The sequence below is a fragment of the Hyperolius riggenbachi genome, chromosome 1, assembly GCF_040937935.1.
Source record: "Hyperolius riggenbachi isolate aHypRig1 chromosome 1, aHypRig1.pri, whole genome shotgun sequence".
Taxonomy (NCBI): Eukaryota; Metazoa; Chordata; class Amphibia; order Anura; family Hyperoliidae; genus Hyperolius; species Hyperolius riggenbachi.
Genome location: NC_090646.1, coordinates 139,178,294 through 139,193,015, shown reverse-complemented (window position 1 = coordinate 139,193,015; position 14,722 = coordinate 139,178,294). Strand labels below are relative to the sequence as shown.

At 44.4% G+C, this 14,722-nt stretch overlaps 1 protein-coding gene across 2 annotated transcripts in view; it reads left to right on the top strand.

Annotated features, from left to right (window-relative positions):
- The first annotated feature begins 7,007 nt into the window (after positions 1-7,007).
- Positions 7,008-14,722, top strand: part of DNAAF1 (dynein axonemal assembly factor 1) — an 80,808-nt gene continuing 73,093 nt past the window's right edge. Inside the window, exons 1-2 of one of the 2 annotated variants that reach the window (XM_068278614.1) lie at positions 7,008-7,068; positions 13,802-13,946. In XM_068278614.1, coding sequence (XP_068134715.1) covers positions 13,817-13,946 — 130 coding nt within the window. In that variant the 5' untranslated portion in view covers positions 7,008-7,068; positions 13,802-13,816. Of the gene's footprint in view, positions 7,069-7,113; positions 7,199-13,801; positions 13,947-14,722 lie in introns of those variants that run through there. The other variant, XM_068278615.1, reaches the window with a different exon arrangement.

Below are 14,722 nucleotides of genomic sequence, written 5' to 3'. Positions count from 1 at the left end.
GATGGCGTGCATAAAACACAAGTAAACCGCAACGAGATAGGACCACAGAGGCAAAAAAAAAAACAGCATTTTCAACGATTTTCAGATTTCATTAGCCAGAGCATTTATTAAGGAAACAGAAGAAATTTGATCATAATTGCCTTTTGCGCTAAAATTCATTAACAGCTAATTTGCTGAAAAGGTATAATTATCAGGTTTCTAAATTTAAAGTGAGACTGAAGAGATAAAAAACGATGTGCGAATTTAGAGCTAGGAACAGAGCTGCTTGGTCATACACTAAGGGAGGGAGCATACTTGATCTGCGGAAAAAGCGGACGATTCCTTACAAGCATTTTGTCCTACAATTGTCCGTTTTGGGGCAGGGCTGGATTTACCATAAGGCACTGTAGGCACATGCCTACAGGCTACAAAAACAACTACACATAGGTGTACATGCTAATATGTGCAACCCAGGTGGGTACAAGCACTGGTCAGATAAACATGACAAAACAAACAAACCATTACCAGTATATGCTGTTCAACCACCTGTTATTTATTGGAATTCCAAAGGTCAATTCACTAGGTCATCCCAATGGGACCTATCAATAGCTATACATTTTGCACACAATTATAATGCACAGATTATCATTATACGGGGAATTCCCCAACTATGTCTCCACAGGAATGTCTCAGGGGACTGCGCACAGTATAGGACCTAGGTTGCAACCAAATTAACCATGTCAAATCCGCACATTGAAAAAAGACAGCGATCCTCTATGACCAGTTATGATGTTTTGATGCTGAACTTTGTTCCTAATTATTGAATCTTGGATATAGGAAATCTTGTGGAATTTCTGCACATATTTCATCACAAACTTTTTTCTCATTTTTGGTGCCATCCTTTTTTGGGTGACGACCCCTGTAAACCTAAAACATCAATGAGATTGTTTATATGCAGGGCATGGTGCTGTGATGGTGGGGGGCACAGGGGGGCGGGGAGGTGCTATTTTATTGTTGTTGACCACCATTACTGTCTGCGCATGGGGTGAGGCGGACAATTGGATGAGCAATTGGCATATTAGATGCTTTAATCTTTTGGCATTGTAGGGGTCCGTGTCTGCTCCTCCCCATGTGCGGATTTGACATGGTTAATTTGGTTGCAACCTAGGTCCTATAATGTGCGCAGTCCCCTGAGACATTCCTGTCGAGACATGGTTGGGGAATTCCCCGTATAATGATAATCTGTGCATTATAATTGTGTGCAAAATGTATAGCTATAGATAGGTCCCATTGGGATGACCTAGTGAATTGACCTTTGGAATTCCAATAAATAACAGGTGGTTGAACAGCATATACTGGTAGTGGTTTGTTTGTTTTGACATGCCTACAGGCTCCTGATGATGGAAAGGCGGCCCCACTCCCCAATCCAAGCGCCTCCCTCCCTCATTCCTTATGCAGAGTCCTGAGCAGATTGTAAATGAAAGGTTACTCCCCCGGCTCTCTGCATTCCACTGACAAGTTCTCCTTTAAGTTGACGGCACCACTAGCTACTTAATACTGAGAGTACCTCTGTCTACCTAATACTTGGGGGAACCTCTATCTACCTAACACTAAAGGGCACTTGTAGCCACCTATGACAGGAAGTAAAGGAGAAGTGACAGCTGGGCCAGCCAGCACACTTGCAGAGCGGTTCGGCGGGGGTTTGTAGGCCCATGGAGGGTGAAGTCTAGGGTGCCAGGACATCTGTGCCTATAGGCTCTTGTGATGTAAATCCGGGCCTATTTTGGGGTGTGAGTTTTAAAACCAATCTAACAACAACAATCCCCCCCCCCCCCCCCCCCGGGGGACACTTACCTCGGTAGGGGAAAGCCTCTGGATCCTAATAAAGCTTCTCCCGTCCTCCTCTTTCCCCCAGTTACAGCCCTGGCTCCCCCGAAACCACAGCCAACAATGATGTCGACTGTGGTGCAGGTGCAGTAGCGCCTGCAATATTTACCTTCCCTGGCTCCAGCACAGCGTGAGTCGCCTGTGCAGTACAGTGGACCCAATCGGGCTCGGCTATTTCTGCCTGAGCCCGATTGGAAAGCCACTACTGCGCCTGCGCTGGATCGTGGTAGGTAAATATTTACCTATCTAGTGTTCAGGGGCTGCCAGTGCTGGAACCGACGGATGGAGGAAGCCTCATTAGGATCCAGAGGCTTCTCCCTCCCGAGGTAAGTAATCCCAGGGGATGTCTTTTTTTTATTACAGATTTTTTTTAAAGAGAAACTGTAACCAAGAATTGAACTTCATCCCAATCAGAAGCTGGTACTCCCTTTCCCATGATACATCTTTTCCTTTTCACAGGGGGCTCTGTATGGCTGCATTGTGGTGATACCCCTCCCGCTGTGTGATGTCAGGACCATGGTTATGACATCACACTGTGGGAGCCTTGTTGCATTGTGGGTAATAACAGCTGTTTACAGCTGTTTCCAACTGCCAAAAAAGCAAACAGCATCTCCTTCCACTGACAATACCTGCCAGCAGTATAAATGTCACCATGTGATAAATGTCAGAATGTAAATCAGGGAGAGGAAAGATTTTACAATGGGCAAACACTGACTAAATCATTTATACATAATTACTGTAAAAATGAAGCACTTTTTTATTACGTTATTTTCACTGCGGTTTACGTTAACACATGCGTTTTTTTACAGTAGCCATTGATTTCAATAAAAAAAACACAGGCATTATGCAGGAGGGTAGTGCAGGTTCTATCTTTTTTTTGAACGCTATTCGGAATTGCATATGCAACTGGAAAACGCAGCAGCACCATAGACAATCCTACATGTGATTCCACATGTGTTTTTGGTATGCAGCAAAATGCTGCAGTTTTTCTGAAGTGTGACCCTTGCCTAAAGTATAAGTGCCCACAGAAGGTTACAGGGGTGATAACAGCAGCCGGCTGCCAGTGAGAGTAATTTAAAATCTGCCTGACCTACCCACATATATTCACACACAGTGCCAATGGAGGTTTTTACCCATAATCGCATATAGGGCAAGATTTACATTACAGAAGCCTTATGCTGGGAATAGACCAGAATACACTAGAATCGACCAGATCCGACGAGTTAGAATTTATCTATCGAACCCATCTATCTAAAGTAAAAACTTAATGTGTATTCCCAGCATAAAAAGCATAGATGTTTTAGTGGACGAAACTCCACCCCCTGCTGAACTTATAAATCCCAAAATAAGGCTTGCCTGCTGAACAGCAAGTGTTCTGGCTGCCTTCATTCCTTATCATCCCCCCCTCCATTCTGGAGCCGCCCTACCATCACTACCAGAGCATAGAGAGCTGGATGGGACTCTCTATACTCCCTAGGGGGTGACCAGCCCAGTCTGTGCATGTAGCATAGAGAACTGGATAGCCAGGCTGGATGGCTAGTACCAGTCTCTATGCTCTCTTGGGGCTTACTATTCCAGCTTTGGGCATGTAGCATAGAGAACTGGATAGGCAGTACAATCCACAGGGGCAGCTCCAGGATTTTTTTTATTGAGGGTGCTATGCAGATGCTGGATCCAGTGCTGGGGTAGCTGTTGACATGGCAAAAATGGGTGGGTCCATGTACTGTAAAGTGGGCGTGGTTATGAGGGGTCATGGGCAGCTGTGTAATTTAGAGAGAGTGGACATTAACAGCACTATATAGCCAGATGTAGGCACCCCTGTCACCAGTATAGGTAGCCAAATGTCCCATTAGTATAAGCCCCTTCCCTAGGATTGGTGGCCAGATGTGGCCCCAGTATAGGTAGCCAGGTATAGGTGCCCCCAGTATAGATAGCCAGGTATAGGTGGCCCCAGTATAAATAGCCAGGTATAAATGCTCCCAGTAAAGGCAGTCAGGTTTAGGTGCTCCCACTATAGGTAGCCAAGTATAGGTGTCCCCAAAATAGATAGCCTGGTATAGGTGCCCCCAGTACATGTAACCTGGTATAGGTGCCTCCAGTATATCTAGCCAAGTATAGGTGCCCCCAGTATAGGTAGCCTGGTATAGGTGCCCCCAGTATAGGTATCCTGGTATAGGTAGCCAGATATAGGTGCCCCTAGTATAGGTAGCCTTGTATAGGTGACCCCAGTATAGGTAGTCAGGGATAGGTGCCCCCAGTATAGTGCCTCCAGTATAGGTAGCCAGGTATAGGTGCCCCTAGTATAAGTAGCTAGGTATAGGTGCCCCAGTATATGTAGCTTGGTACATGTGCCCCCAGTATAGGTAGCCAGGTACAGGTGCCCCCAGTACAGTTAGCCTGGTATAGGTTCCCCCAATATAGGTAGCCTGGTACAGATGCCCCAACTATAGGTAGCCACTAGCCAGGTATAGGTTCCCCCAGTATAGGTAGGCAGGTATAGGTGCCCCCAGTATAGTTAGCTAGGTATAAGTGCCCCCAGTAAAGGTAGCCAGGTACAGGTGCTCCAGTATAGATAGCCAGGTATGGGTTCCCCAATATAGCTAGCCAGGCAGGTGAGGGGAGCGCATGCAGAGTGAGAGCAGGTTAAAATACTCCATGTTACCGGGATCCACATGTTGCATGTACTTACTTCCTGGTCCTTCGTTCCATCTCATACTAACAGCGCCGGTCTAGGGGGCGCTGTCACTATGAGATAGAACGCAGGACCAGGTAGCAAGCAAATATGGTGCAGGATCACAGCAACTTAAGTATTTTAACCCACTCTCACTCTGCATGCGCCCATGGCCCCATTTCACCCGCCAAGATATTAGCACCCTGATAGCATCGGCACTGTCCGCCACTGGTTGGGCTTTTGTGGCCTTTCCAGAAATCTGGCACTCCCGACATGTCAAGGAACGTGTTCCACAAGACCTCAGAAGATGTCCTGTGATATCTGGCACCAAGACATTAGGAGAAGATCCTCCAAGTCCTGTAAATTGTGAGAAGGGACTTGACTTGTTTTGCCAGCACATCCCTCTGATGTCTGACTACACAGCCAGATAGGCAGCAAGCTGCAGAGTGTTGTGTGGTATGGCATTTTCACTCTTGGTCAATATTGTTTCAGTGACTTATGCTGCAGTAGCTCTTCTATGGGACCACACTGGATTGGTTCCTCCTCATTTGGATCACCAAGACATTGATAGCAGATCCTTTAATTCCTGTAAGGCGGGAGGTGAGACGTTTATAAATTAAACTTGTATTTTCAGCACATTTAAAGCTCCATACATAAACTAGATAAAACTCAGCATGTATACAGCAGCCACTGACCCCCCTGACCGCTCAAATCACATTGTCCAAGAGCATTGACCCACTTGCTCCATTCGCAAAGTAACGTCACTCCCGTGCCGCCCCTCACCTTGGAACAGAAGGCTAGCAATGTGTCTGCACAGCGTCGGCCCTGCAATGTCGTCCGAGAGATTGGATTCCAATCCCCATAAGGCAACATGCCTCGTACATGTGTACAACGCTTAACAGTAAGAATGTGATCAGATTGATCAGCTGATAGATTTGTAAGGTCCTGGTTTGCTGGTCATGACTATGCGTTAAACCATCAGCTGATCAAATGCAACTCTGTGAGTTCTCCTAGGCAGGGCCTTCCAATGCTCAATTGGAGGAATTTGGAGGCCAAAGATGTTATTGATCACACAAGCCATTGTTATTCATTGCTTTGTGATGTTTGCAAGACTATTGTAGGCTGTGCCAACAGTGGACTAGAGTCAGCAAGGGCACGCTTACTGGTCTGTGGCCAAGCAGTCCCATACAGAGCAATCTGAATTTCTCTTATAGCCAGCTTTGAGATTTTCAGAAACTTGTTATACAGTAACTCTTTGGTGGGATTGGACTAGACATGCTAGCCTTACACCCCATGCTTTTCAAGGAGTGTTGGAAACAGGCCACCCTATTGCTTGTTCCTTGGACTGCTTATATAGGTATTAACCACTTCAAAGTAGTAAATATTCACAAGACCTGGCATGGGAGTTGCCCTGACCTAAACGATCACAATTTGCATTAAGGTGCGTACACACACACTACGGCCGCCACCAACTGGTCTGTCAGACCCTCCCGCTGGGCAGATCGCTCAGAAACAGCCTTATCAGTCCGCCGACAGTGCGTACACACGCGCTACTGTCGCCTGAAAGTCTGCCCAGCGAGAGGGTCTGACGGACCCGTCGTTGGCGGCCGTAGTGCGTGTGTACGCACCTTAAGTCTCAAAACTATCCCAAGTATTGGGCAGCATGGTGGTGTAGCGGCTAGCCCTCTTGCCTTGCAGAACTGGATTCCTGGGTTCAAATCCCAGCGAGGGCAACATCTATAAGGAGTTTGTATGTTTTGTCTGTGTGGGTTTCCTCCAGGCGCGCGGGTTTTCCTCACATATTCCTAAAACATAGTTAAGTTAATTGGCTTCCCCTTAAATTGGCCCTAGACTATGATATAGACATCACATTAGGTGCATAGTCTATTTTACTCTTTAGAGTATATTATATTTGTAGATTGTAGTGCAGTTTCAGAAATGGAAAAGAGGGAGAAAAATACCTTGGAAAATAACAATCTCTATCAATAACTCCAGCTGTGCAGACCTAAGAGCTCATAAGCAAAAGGCACTACCCTTTAAAAAATGCACACGAAAAGCCCATCAATTTCCAAAGATCTGTACTCAAGTAAACCGTTCAGGGGTATTTGCTTCTGAGAGCTGTAATACTATTTTCTTGGCCTTTTTCCAGCTCAGTCTCTCCCTGAACAGACAGTACTCCTGCAGTGTCATTCTCATTATTTGTTTTTCCCTTTCACAGTTTCCCCGGTCTGCTCTTTTGCCGCCCTGCCTGACACTTCTGCACAGCTTATCATTCCGGATTGTGCCTGTCTTTTTTTCCTAGATCCAAACCCATGCAGCCCCAAAACGAGTAGCAGAAGCCGCCTCTTCCGCCTGCGTCCATCTACTAATTCGAGCGTCTCCCGTCGCTCGGCAACGACCCTCTTGTATTGGCTGATTCGCCGCATGCGCACTGGGTGTATTGTCTCTGCATGCGCCTGGTTGCCATAGTAACGGGACGCTGCGCTGCGGTTTAACTTTCTTCATTTTCGGTTGGGTCGGCTGTGTAGTTGGTGAGTTATTACCCGTTACGGTCTCGCAGCCTGTTATTCCAAGCTGCATGGACACTGAAGCACCTACGTTATGAACAGCTTTTTTTCTTATGCTAGTTCGCCTTGTGACGTCAGTGTTATGCAGCTACAGGTGTGTAATCTATTGCAAAGAGTGTAGGAAGGCCGCATCGTATGTAGAGCAGTGCAGATAGTCCTAGTATGATCCACCAGAGTAAAGGTGGCCACACACCATACCATTTTTTAAATATCTGTTCAATTTAAGAATTGCAGTAAATTTTTTTGACTGATTGTAACATTTCAAAAATATGACCAATGTACCACACACGTATGTTCAATTTTTCCCCCAATTATGATAAAAATGATTGGATACTCTGACAAAATTGCTAGGGTGTGTATATTAATAAATCGGCAGTCTAACACACACCATACAATCTTTAGAAAGATTGAAGAAAAATATCTGGCATTCCGGATCGATAAAAATCGAGAAAACGGGAAATTCGATCGGATTTTTCAGTCAAATAAAAAAAAAGCTTTCGATTTTTTCGGGAGATCCGATCGTTTTTATCGAATTACCGTAAAATCGGATCATTTTATTGTATCGTGTGTGGCCACCTTAAAGGCTCCCTGTTTACATTTTTTAATCGGTTTTTACATCCGATTCTTAATCGTTACTGCATGCTGCGTTTTTTTATCCGTTTTTCTGTTGATTGAATTCAGGGAAAATTGGAATTGAAAATCGGAATCGGAAAACTGATTTGCAGTGTGCAGGGAGCCAAAAGGTGGCCATACATGTTACAATTTTTCATTTTTTTTTTTTTTGATTAGATAATTTAGTTCGATTATTCCGTTAGATCGAGATTTTTCCAGCATGTCCGATCCGATTTTTCTCAAAAAAAAGGGATAATCGTTCGAATTTCTTGATCGGAAAAAAAAATATATTTTCAACTTTCATTCAATTCGATCATTTAGATCAAATTAATGGGAAAAGCGAACATTTTTATTGTATCGTGTATGGGCACCATAAGCTACAATCAATTCAATTGTTCTACAAGCAGTCAGGCAACATAATAGTATCCATTCCTTTGTCCTATCTATGTGAAAGGCACAGTAGTAAATTTGCTAGTAACACAATTTATAGCAGTTAAAAATACCCAGAATGCACAAAATGATTGCTAGTAATAATATTGCCCTATTTTAAATTGTGGGCGGCCTTCACATAAAGTGCAGTGTTGCATGGTGTGGCAGGTTCCGACACATTATGCAAACTCTATGCAGCGTGGAGTTGGACCAATCAGATTCAGCAGGAAGTGCATCTGATTCCAAGCATACAATTTGCATGCAAGCCAGAATTGTTGCATCTCATTGACCATGTCTAGTTAGAACTTCCACATAACTGAATACGAGTACTTTTCAAACATTGCTCTAGGCGGGGGAACGTTGGAATGGTGCAGCAGCAACAACTTGGAACTAAATGTTCTCAAAACCATGGAGATGATAATAGACTTTAGGAGCCTTCCCCCCCCCCCCCCCAGCACCTCCCCTTAACCATAAATGGATCCACAATAACCCAGGTAGAGTCATTCAAGTTTCTTGGGTCCACAATCTCACACAACCTAAAATGGGATAACAATACGGCCACTATTGTCAAGAAAGCGCAACAGAGGATGTACCATCTACGGCAGCTGAGAAAGTTTGGCCTACCTCAAAATTTAATAGTGCAGTTCTACACTGAAATTATTGAATCCACCATAACATCATCTATGACTGTATGGTTCGGCTCCTGCTCAGCATTAGTAAAGGGGAGGCTGCAGCGCATCATCCGAATAGCGGAAAGGATAATTGGCTGTAGCTTACCTTCCCTGCAGGATCTTTACGCTAGCAGGTGCAGAAAAAGAGCAACCAAAATTGCCTCTGCTATACTTATAATGTCCTTGACTTGTAAAATACACACTGTCTGTCCTTGTATTGTTTTTGTTTGTGTTTGTTAAGCAACTGCCAAGACAAATTCCTTGTAGGTGCAAACTTACTTGGCGAAATAAAATTGATTCTGATTCTATTGCAGTGCGACAAGCAGCGTTATAAAGCAGCTATCATGCCTCAGTGCACCACTGCGAACAGAGCCTTAGGCCTGGGACGTACTAGCAGTGCTTTTCTAAGCGCTTGTGATGTGAAAAGCTCTTGCTAATAGAATGTTATGGATGTGATTTATTTATTTATTTATTTAAACCAACATAGCATTGCATTAGCAAGAGCTTTACAAATCACAAGTGCATAGAAAAGCGCTGCTAGTGGGTCCCAGGCCTAAGGCCATGTTCACAGTGGTGCGTTGCGGTGCAACATGATGGCTGCTTTGTAACGCTGTTTGCCGCACTGCAATGCACCACCGATGCAACGTTCACAGTGCGGCAAATACGCTGCAGTATAACAGCGTGCAGCATCGTAATGCACTGCGTGCAGTGTGTTACTGCAAAACCTACATGCTAAAAGTGAAGCATACTTTTCATTGACTGTGTGCGTCATTAAATGCAACGCATTGGGTGGATAAAATTCCATTGCATTCTTGTTGTTACAGCCGCGAACCTAGCCTTATGCTTTTAATGAACACTCAAACGGACACGCACCGTCTCACCATTATATGTAGCCAAAATAAATATAACCTGAGGGATGTACAGGAGTGGCCCAAGAGCTGACCAAACGACAAAAAAGACAGCTGGCCACACAACACTTTACCAGACCTCAATGAATTTTCAAAATAGTAACACTTTTTTATGAAGTCAGGTTCATTAAAATCAGTTCAAAACAAGAACTATGTGGTGGGAATATGATCTTTACTGTGGCACATAATGCTGACCATAACAATAGACAGGGCATGAACAGTGCAATAACACATAACAGTCCACAAACATGGACTGACATAGGTAACATGAACATAATAACTTAAGGTGGGTACACACGTCAGATAAAAGTCTTTGGAAAATGAAAGATCACAGACCAATTTTACCCCCTTCCATGTAGTATGAGGGCCATACTCTACACAGTCTATTCTATGGAGCTGAACTCCCCATCAGATAGAAATTTTTGCAAGGTGCTGCTTACAAAGACCGCTGTACACATGTAACAGATCAGTATCTGCAAAAGATCATTTCCTGCAAAAGTTCCAGTCCTGCAAAATGCATTCAAAGTCTATGAGATCTGCAGATCATCATACACACCTTGTTTAACAGACAATTATCTGCAGATCAGATCCACCAGGTTGGATCTTCAGATCTGCAGATAATTGTCTGATCTGCAGATGATGGTCCGTTAAACAAGGTGTGTATGAGATCTGCAGATATCATAGACTTTGAATGCATTTTGCAGTAACGGATATTTTGCAGGAACAGATCTTTTGCAGATAATGATCTGTTGAATGTGTGCAGCATCTTGCAAAGATATTTATCTGATGGGGAGTTCAGCTCCATAGAATAGACTGTGTAAAGTATGGCTCTCATACTACATGAGAGGGGGTAAAATTGGTCTGTGATCTTTCATTTCCCAAAGACTTTTATCTGACGCAGGGCCGGAGCTACCATAGGAAAAAATGGGCAATTGCCCCAGGGCCCCAGAGCCTGTAGGGGGTCCCAAGGTGTCCCTCCCCCATCTTAACTGTTACTCCCCAGGGACTCTGCAGAGTCTGTTAAGTTGGGAAGTGATTGGGGGAGGGTCAGCAGCCAGCTCAGGGGCCCAGGAGGGAAATTTAGCTGCAACAAAGGGCCTCTAATAGCACTTTTTGGTTGGGGGTTGTCTGTTGGGGGCCCCCAGGTTAATTTTGCCCTAGGGCCCAATTGTTACTTGAACCGGCCCTGATCTGACGTGTGTACCCACCTTTAGGCTGGGTCCTCACTTGAGCAGAGAACTGAATTTTTTTTTTGTCCATTCTCAGCTCATCACATAACTGAGAATGAACAGCTCCTATTTTATACAGTATATAGGAGCCGTTCACTGTTGTCAGTCTGCAGTTGATCCATTGTATGTAGTTCTGTGCAGTCCGCGATCATCCCGGAAGAGCAGGAGCATTTCCCCATATAGCCTATGGTGGTAACACATCTGCCCCTGGCTCCAGCCAGACCACCGCGGACCATCAGAGTGGTTACACCACACTGTTCGCTCCCGCTGGCCACACATGATCTGGTACAAGTGGGAACCGAGCCTCACTCTCATGGATCAATAAAGTTGTCCTTTTTGTTGTGTATGCTTTTAATATACTTAGGGCTCGATTCACAAAAGGGTCACTAACTCAGTTAGCACGCCTAAAAGCTTTGGGCGTGCTAAGCAGTTAGCACGGCCAAAGCTTTTATTGATTGCGCGCAAAGTTTAGCGGTGCGCACAAAACGGCGCACTGTGCGATGTTTTAGTCGCACCCGGTGTGATGTTTTAGTCGCACCCGGTGTGACGTTTCGTGCGCAGCGCTAAACTTTGCGCAAAACTTTGAGTGTCCTAAAGGGCTTTAGGCGTGCTAAGGGGCTTTTAGGCATGCTAACTAAGTTAGCACCCTTTTGTGAATCAAGACCCTAGGGTGGATTTACACTACAGCCGTTACATTGAAGAATAATTCAGTCACTGCTCATACAATTCAATGGGACTATTCACATCTCTGTTTTAACAGATTGTTCTAACTCACTGCATGAAGACTTGGAATCAGTGTAGACTGCTTTTATACATGTATGGTGCGATACTCACAGTAGGGGAACCTGCCACAGGATCACTGCACCGCACAAAACCACACTTCACCGCGTAAATAGTAACAGCAACAGGCACTACAGTCGCTAGTGCACTGCAAGTGACAGTTCTATTGAGGAGGGACAGAGGACTAGATCGGGCAATGCTTCACATCTGTTGCGTGCTCAAACCCACTGAGACATACATAACAATCAATGGTAGCATAGAGAGTAACAGGTTGGCACTTGCAGCTTTATGCTTAAAAAAAAAAAAAAAACAGCTTTATTGAATCCAGCTGTCACACTTTGGCGCTATTCTCAATGATTTACCCCATGTGGAAATGCACTTGCGGTAAATTCCCGACTGAAAAAATATAGCGGTAAAAAATCTCTCACCACATGTGTGATTGAGAATAGAGCCCTTTGTGTTTAAGAATAAAATCCTACCTGATAGGCTGTGGGAGTGGTGGACCGCCTGACGATCGTTTCGCTCACCTTAGCGTCTTCTGAGGCTCTGCGCGTACAGCCTCAGAAGACGCTCAGGTCAGCGAAACGATCGTCAGGCAGTCCACCAAAACCATACTTCATATGACCCAAAGGCAGAGTGCGCTGACAGGGTCATATGCATAGACCCACCCCCAACTAGTGACGTACTCCCTGCTAGACAGGAAATATGCCCTTGGGATTTCCACCGGCCTGCGCCTGCGTGCCTCATTGTACCGCACTCTGCCTCTTTCACAGTGGGACGTTAAAGTCGCACGTTATAAAAAATTATAACGCAGACTAACGCACAGCAATACAAAGTCTGTGCGACATTCACAGTGCACACGTTGCGTTGTGTGTAACGTGTAGCAATATTTAGAAAGTGCTGCATGCTGTGCGTTTTTAGCAATACATTTGATGCGTTGTGTGTTGCACATGCTCAGTAATGTTTTTTTTTTTTATTAAGTAACGCATGCGCCGTTTTTGTTTCATCAGTGTGCGGTGAAAACGGCGCACCAAGAGACACATAACGCAGTGCAAAATAACGCCCAATTTCATAACCTACATGCGCTGCGTTAGGGGAACGTTGTGCGACTTTACCGTCACATCAAACGCAACGTCCCACTGTGAAAGAGGCCTCACTGTGTTGCCATCGGCTTGCATTACTGCATAATCCCTGCGGTAACACACAGGTGACTTGGCGACAGGATTGCGGCGATTTGGCTACTTCCAGTGCAGGGTGATCACTCCCATGAGTATGAAAGTCTCCACAGACTTTCATTGCCCTCGCGATTGGGGAGCATACCGCACGGTGACACAACATGGCATATGTGATGTATGGTGCAACACGTGGAGTACATTGCAGTACACATACGTTATAATACATGTCTTATGCAACTCGCACAGTATGACTCCACCATTAATCATGTGTGTTTTGGTATAATGTAATACTGTTTTTAAACTGAACTTTCAGGCTAGGTGCACACTTAGCAGAAACACAAGCGTTGCGGAAAACGCTGCGTATTTGCTGCTAATGGAAGTCTATGGGTAACATGAAAAAATGCATATGCGTTTTGTATGTGTGCATTTTTATAAACTCTGGTTTTGTTGCATAATATTCAAAAATGTACATAATGAAAGTCAATGGGAACGCAATGTATTGCGTTTTGTGTGCATTTTTTTAAAAACAAAACTGTTTTGAGATGTATTTCCGCTTCCTGTTGTCTTCCTAGTGATTTGCATAAAACGCAATATAGAAATACATTGAAAACAAATAGAAAACGCATATGCGTTCTGTATATGTGAACTGAAAATGCATAAAAAAGCATGCAAAACACTAGAAAAACGCATATGCACTAAAACAGACTAAAAAAATTCCAAAAAACACACATGAGATAAAACGTTACCTTTCACGCTCTGTTATGTGTGCACCCAGCCTTAGGTAAAAAACTGGGCAGACAAATTGTTTTCAGGGCTATTTATACTGTTTCAGCTTTGTGCTCCTCAGCTGAATGCATATATTTTATAGCACTACATGTATGTTTTCTTTAAAGTTGTGAACACCTATAATGCATCTGCCTGCCACAGTGGACACAGGTGTGAAGCCTGATGTGGGGGGTGAAGAGAATACTGGACTGGTGATTGGTGGGCTCAGTGACCACCCTGCACAGGAGAGATGTGCAGATGTACTGGATCCAGGTAAGATGTCAGACAAACCATAGTCTTCTAAATTCTGTGCTACTGATTTACTGTGCTACTGCTGATCAGTAAACCTGGTAGAACTACAGTTACCAGGAAGCCATGTATAATGCATGCTTTAGAAACTTAAACGTATAATTACTTAATAAAACATTTGAAATTACGCTGTTTGATTTCCAGAATTTGGTCATGAAAAATAAATGTCTTATTAAGGGCCCTTTTCCACTAGCGCGATTGCGTTTGCTAAATCGCAAAAACGCAAATCACTAATGATTTTAAAATCGCTAGGGTTTGCTAAATAACATAGGAATCGCGGTAGGTTAATTCCACTACCGCGATTCGATTTTTACACAAACGCAATTGCGTGGCGGAGCGATTATTGCCACGATTTTGCTATGCCCTGCAGTGCATAGCAAAATCGCAAACGCTATCGCCGAAAAAAAAGGATTTTGCTGAATTGCAATCGCTAGCGTTTAGCGCTAACGCTAGCGATTGCAAGTGGAAAGGGGCCCTTAGGGATGTTTTAAACATTATCCCTTATTGGGATTGATTCACTAAATCTGGATAAAGTTGCTGTGTACAGGCAGTGCACGGCCATTTTACTGATACTTATTCTAGGTTACGTAATATGTACATGTAATCCTCAGCGCTGTTGCCACCCCAATCCTGCTGTTATAGCCTGCAGACACCCAGTGCTCAAAAGGGTACACAGTGTCCACCACCATAGGGCATAGAGATGACGGCATAGAGACGAAACAACACACCATCTATATCTG